This window comes from Ascaphus truei, chromosome 2 (genome assembly GCF_040206685.1).
Source record: "Ascaphus truei isolate aAscTru1 chromosome 2, aAscTru1.hap1, whole genome shotgun sequence".
In the NCBI taxonomy this organism is placed as follows: Eukaryota; Metazoa; Chordata; class Amphibia; order Anura; family Ascaphidae; genus Ascaphus; species Ascaphus truei.
This window is the reverse complement of record NC_134484.1, coordinates 318,353,203-318,359,202: the sequence shown is the minus strand read 5'-3', so window position 1 is coordinate 318,359,202 and position 6,000 is coordinate 318,353,203. Positions and strand designations below refer to the sequence as shown.

At 41.3% G+C, this 6,000-nt stretch overlaps 2 protein-coding genes across 4 annotated transcripts in view; one reads left to right on the top strand and one right to left on the bottom strand.

The window, feature by feature from the left end:
• The window catches only part of LRRFIP2 (LRR binding FLII interacting protein 2), a 501,877-nt gene that overhangs the window by 26,133 nt on the left and 469,744 nt on the right, over nt 1–6,000 (top strand). The window lies entirely within an intron of this gene.
• The window catches only part of GOLGA4 (golgin A4), a 145,226-nt gene that overhangs the window by 1,914 nt on the left and 137,312 nt on the right, over nt 1–6,000 (bottom strand). Inside the window, exon 26 of one of the 3 annotated variants that reach the window (XM_075586516.1) lies at nt 5,571–5,627. The exons of 1 other annotated variant lie outside the window; for it this stretch is intronic. In XM_075586516.1, coding sequence (XP_075442631.1) covers nt 5,598–5,627 — 30 coding nt within the window. In that variant the 3' untranslated portion in view covers nt 5,571–5,597. Of the gene's footprint in view, nt 1–5,570; nt 5,628–6,000 lie in introns of those variants that run through there. One more of the 3 variants, XM_075586518.1, reaches the window with a different exon arrangement.

Here is a 6,000-nt window from a genome sequence, read left to right as displayed (position 1 = left end):
TACATGAGGTGCTAGACTCGGGGTAGTTTGCAAAGCTTCTCTCTTACTAAAGCGGTAGTCATAGTGGATGCTTGGTAAAAGAAAACGAGCTCTGTGTGGATTTAAGGAACAGGGGGTAAAAACCAAAGCTTCATTACTATCCCTTATGATTTTACCCTTTGCGTGCCGGAGGGGCCGTGCCACCAGCAGGCCAGAGCCCCCACTGGCACTTTGCTATTGCATGATTGCGGTGTCACGGATGAAGGAATGGCAGAGGGAGGAGCCCTCTTCAGTTGCTCAGACAGCCAGATCTCTCGTACAAAACAAGCAAGTAACATATGACATAGCTGCAGTACTACATCATCACGCTCCCGGAGGGACAGACTCCATCACGTGGTAGATACATCAAAGGGCACTGGGAGGGTTCATCTAGTGAGGAGGAGGAGGGTAACTCACGTTAACAATGCAGTAAATGCCACTCCCTGGAATAGAACGTAACGCTTTGTAAATGAATATGTAGCACACGTCTAACATCGGGGCCTATGCTTCAATTTAAATAGTTAATAGGTGAGAAGACTGATTCTTGGAGAGTAATAAGAGGGCAAAAGAATTGAACCGCAATCATCAGCTTGGTTATATACTTTATATGTTTGTTTACGGGAGATAACCCCCCATAAGGGAAAGAGTCTAAATATGTTAAGTACAGGTATAAATCACTACTTATTTAGAGTTATATAACCATAGAGACCGTAAATAGCTGAGGAGCGGTCGTAAATTTTTATTGCATATTTCTGTACAAAGTCTTACCGATGGTTACAACATTAAAAAAAAAAATGACTGAATGTATAGCTGCCTTTTTAAAATCGTACAAACATGAAATAAACTCTGCATCCATGTGCTCAAAACGCAATTTATCATCAGGGGAAGTCAAAAGGTTAGTGCTGAGCATGTGGTATGCGCTAGCTTAAAAGCTCCGTCTTATTGAAAATAAATTCTACTCTTTGGACAGCATTCAAAAAAGTCTTATTATTTCAAAAAGATCAAATGAGAAATACAAGAAAGCGAGGCCCGGCTTTAATCTAATAAAATCTGCTTCTTAGGAGGTGCCTAAATATCAATAAGCAATGCCACAACGTAAAGTCAAAAACAAACAATCAACATGCAGGTGATATAGATTACCCCGTTAATCCGACATTTGGAGCTGCAGGACCGCTGAGCAAGATACATTTAAGATGCAATAAGATGAAAGCACTCACCCACAGCAAACTATCCCTGTGCAGTTTTGAACATTTGTCTTACAATATGGATATATTTTTTAATTTCCTTTAAATGTAGACCATGGTAACAGGGGCAAGTTTGTTACCAACAGAAAGAGCTGTAGGTTGTTGGCCAGGTAGCAGTTAATCCCTGTATGGAGGAAGGCAGGGCTACTAAGGAACTCACCTGAGTGAAGCAAGGGTTTAAAAGGCGGGAAAGTGAAGTGTTTGTCCCTATCCCCATCTATGCGTACAGACCACATGTATTTGTCCTTACTGCCTGGGGACAGCAGGGCATGCAGACCTTGATAAAGGTACATGTCCTTGATAAAGAGGGACACCAGGACATCCTGTCTGTACCTGCGAGTCCTTCGTACAGAGAGTCTTTGGTCCCTGAAAACTCTGGACTTTATGCTGCTGGACTCTGGCCTTAGGAACCCTGCACTTTGGGCGAAGATGGCCGAGTTATGCAGACCACAGGTGTATTTCCTTGATACATCGGGACACCAGGTACTGCATAGATGTCTACAGATGCACAGAGACGTTAATCCGCTAGAAATTCGTTTTGTTCCTGCATTGTTTTTGCTAGGAATAGCCGCTATTTTTGTTGTTAAAGCTTTGGGGTGAAAAAGCCCACATTTATTTTCGAAAAGCAGTCTTTAGTAAAGAAAGTTGTACTAAGGCGCATAGTTTTACAACTGTTTTTTTTTTTAAATGCGTGAATGTTCCTTTTGCAACAATTGTACTTTAAATAATGGAGGATTCCATAGTAGAATATGGTGTAATTTATGTAACAAAGTTGAATAATTTGTTTTATGCAGCTCAGTTATACTACTATGTTAAAGCAGCAATCTTCCCTAACTAGCCCCTCTCTGTTTTTTTACTGGATTGGAACTTGGGGATCCCCCAGAGCTATATTCAGCACTGGCAACAAGGTTTTCTCGATACTTACAGGTGAAGTTACTGTATTATTTCCTGGTTTTTAAGGGGGATTTAAATAGCTAACCAACAGGAAGTGCCAACCAATAATGTTGCAGCTTCCTATTGGCCCAAGATTGGTTTCTCCTGGAGGGAAATTCCAACCCAGTAACAACCTGTTAATACCTCAGGAACCATGCAAGGGTCCTCAGAGCCAAAATTAGCATAGTTCAGCTGCAAGGAGATTCCCATCCTGTGTAAAAAAAAACAAACAAAACAAAAGGAGATGGATCGATTTTTCAACATACAGATGTAGCCCGACTCCCATTCTCCAGAGGCACAGCGAAATAAAAAAAGCATTTTGGGTGGTTTCTGGGAAAAAGTAGCCATGACAGCTGTACTTCTGGCAATTCTTGTGACGGCAGTTTGCCAAAAAACAAGACGGTGAAAGACAGGGGTTGTAAATCGGGCCACATCTGTATATTTTAATGAGGCATTCACTCATTGGTCAAAAACTTAGAAATGTAGATTATGGTTACTCATTCTTGTGGAATCTACTTTTATGTTTTTTAAAACCATTTCAAAATATTGTACTTAAGTATCCACGGATTCCCTGAATATAATGTTGTTAAATAAATAAATAAATAAAACTGTGAGGTTTTTGTAATCCCGTGACACTATTATCCATATTATCTCTGGTCCTCCTCACTACTGTTTCTGCTCTTCTGAACATGTAGCCCCCTCAACTGTATGTATGTATGTAATTGTATTTTGGGAATGATTAAGGCATGAACAAAAATGAGAATGCATTTAGAGTAAATAGGAGTAGAGTATATCTTGGTTATACTCAATATACCGCCTGACTGGGGATAGATAGTGCCCTCAGGGTTAGTTTTTACCATTTTTTTAAAGATTTTTTTATACCAATAGTATTGATGGAGCATCGTACAGTGAAGTTTATGACAGGGATGAAAAGAGGATATCAAAGACATTTGATCTGGTCCAGCTAAGTGGAACTGGACCTTTAACTCTTAGGCAAAGATTATAGTAGACGTGTGCCTGTCGCCCGAGTGATGGGTGAACTTCCAGCAATTGAAGAGGCGTGGCTGACATGTCAGAAGGCTGGTCCACCCTCATGGGTTGAACCGCTCACGTGACGAGGCCGTGATGCGTCTGCCGTGCGAAAAAACAAAATGATTTGTCTTTTGAAAAATCTTCCACGCAGTTCTGACTCGTGCCAGCGCGCACTATGGCCAGCCCCTATCAGCTGCTGCACTTTGTTCCTGCAGCACGCGAAATCGCACGCCCGTCGTGCCTACTATAATCGCAGCCTAAGATGCTGAACAAGCGGCGCTGTACAGGTATACTAAACTATACTGTGCGCAGAGGGGCTGTACACTGAGAACCCACTCGGCATTAGGAATATTATGGATAGTGTCTCGTCTCAGAATGCTGACTCAGAATCCATTTCTCGTCTCAGGACTGCCTCACACACACACAACATACTTGGGAACCAATTTTATGTGCTGCTTGTTGGTGGCATTGACATTTAGTGGAAAATACAGTTGACCACATACCCAGTAGGAAAGGTAGACCGCAGAAGAAAGGTAGACCGCAGAAGGAGAGCTTAATACCACAATGTTGAAATTCATGTTGCTCATATTACTTTAACAGTAATAGAAGGGCGCATCTCAATGACAAACCCGATTTGTCATGCAAAATCCTCCATCATTTTTCATCCATCTTGTCATTTTCAATGGACTGATTTGTATAACAAAGCTTAGTTAAAATAAAGCAATGTTAGGAATTTATTGGAGTCAGAGATAAAATCTCAGACCCCATAACTTCATCCTCCTGCCTAGCAAATTTACAGCCATGCCTGTTATCCTAACTACTCTGCGTATTAGGTTAGGAAAGAGAAACGATGATTTCAATTTAGTTTTCCTCCAGAGACTTGGACATGGCTAAACCAATTGTTTACGTTTCTACATTCTGTGGGTCAACACAAGTCATCTGCTTTTGCTTCAAGTGAATGTAGCAGCAGATTTCTACATACTCTTTCAAAGGTGCACCCCTGCATAGAAGTAATGTGTGAGCTAATGGTAGTGATATGTGTGACTAATGAGCTCTTTATCGCCTGCCTTTTTAAGCATCTTAGTATGAGGTCACCAGATTTAACTCCTTATACCTGTCACTGTCTTTATTCCCCTTTGGTCCTAAGTGGATGCTGCACCTTTACAGGTTTGAAACTTACCACTGCACACTGTGTGACCCCATTTAACAAGTATTAATAAGCAGTGGTTGACAAATCACCAAAAAATCTACTCGCCACACAAAAAAATCTACTCGCCACCTAGTACCAAACGTGTGCTGCTTGGGCCAATATTTACTCGCCCGGGGGTTAAATCCACTCGCCCGGGGCGAGCAAATGTATAGGTTTGTCGAACACTGTTAATAAGTATACTACAATAAACAAAGGGGCCCCAATGCACATTCAATATGACATTATTTAGTACATTACCACAGCGGTGCGCAAACTGGAAGGCGCAAGACTTTATTGGGGGGGGGGGGGGGGGGGGGCGCACGGGCCTTGCGCCGGTTACAGAGGCTCCGCGTTAAGAGCGCGAGGCCTCTGTAAATTTACTTACCGGCTTCTTGTCCACGCGTCTCCATGGCAATGCAACATCAAATCACGCCCGTTACCATGGACACGTGATGTCACATTACCCCGCAGCTTCATTTGACGCATCATTAGAAGTGAGGGGGGGGGCGCGACAGAGGAGGCAGCAGGTAAGGGGGGCGCAGTGAGTTTGAGCACCGCTGCATTACTATATATGTTTTCTCTTCTAAGTAGTATGGGTCATTTACCTTGACCAAAACATGTCAAGCCTACTTCTTAAGTAAATACACATGCACTCAATAATTGCAAACAGGAAAACTTGTGAGTACTCAACTCTGTGGCATAATCCAGTAGTATGAGAGGCAGAAGAGTAGCAACTCCAAAGGGATTTTATAGCAGTTTGTGATTTATTCAATAGCCAACGTTTTGGTCCACTACGCTGGACCGAAATATTAAAATATTGAATAAATTGCAACCTGCCTAAAAAACTCTTTGGAGTTGCTAGTCTTCTGTCTCTCATACTGTACTATCCCATTTACCAACCCAGAACTGCATTGCTTTATGACCATCCAGTGATATCATAATTAAGTTTGTCATTATGGTTTTACCAAGTACTGTATATCCATTTATTCTACAGTTCAAATACCCGCGTAGTTCCATAGACTCGTATTGCTTTAAAAATGTTTAAATATATATACCCTGCAAACCAAAGGAAATGGAAGCGATAGGAATGTTAGAAGCAAAGCGTTTTTCCGTTAATAGTTATATACTGAAATAGTACAGAATTCTTCACTCACCCGCATGCTAACTACGCACAGACTGATTCAGAAGATACCACTGCGAGGTTGGGTGAGCTACAAAGCCAGGGAGAAAACAGCTCAGTACATTAAATTCAAACAAACAAAGACCATCATTAATTTAGATAAACACCCATGAAGCTTAGACAGAACCATGCAGTTAAAGCATACATCAAAAAGTCAAGGTTCAAATTTAGGGACGATAGAAATAATATCTACCTGTTTAGAGATGGATATAATGCACCGCTAACAATGCGTTAACTTTAATTCTGTTAATTAGAAGTTAATGCATAGTTAACTTGGCATTTCCCTCCTTACAATATTGAATGGGAGGGGGGAGGAGTGTGTATGTGTGATTATTATATATGTATACATTTAGTTCATTCGAACATGCTAAAAATCCCTTTTAGGATTTAATCACATCTGTTAG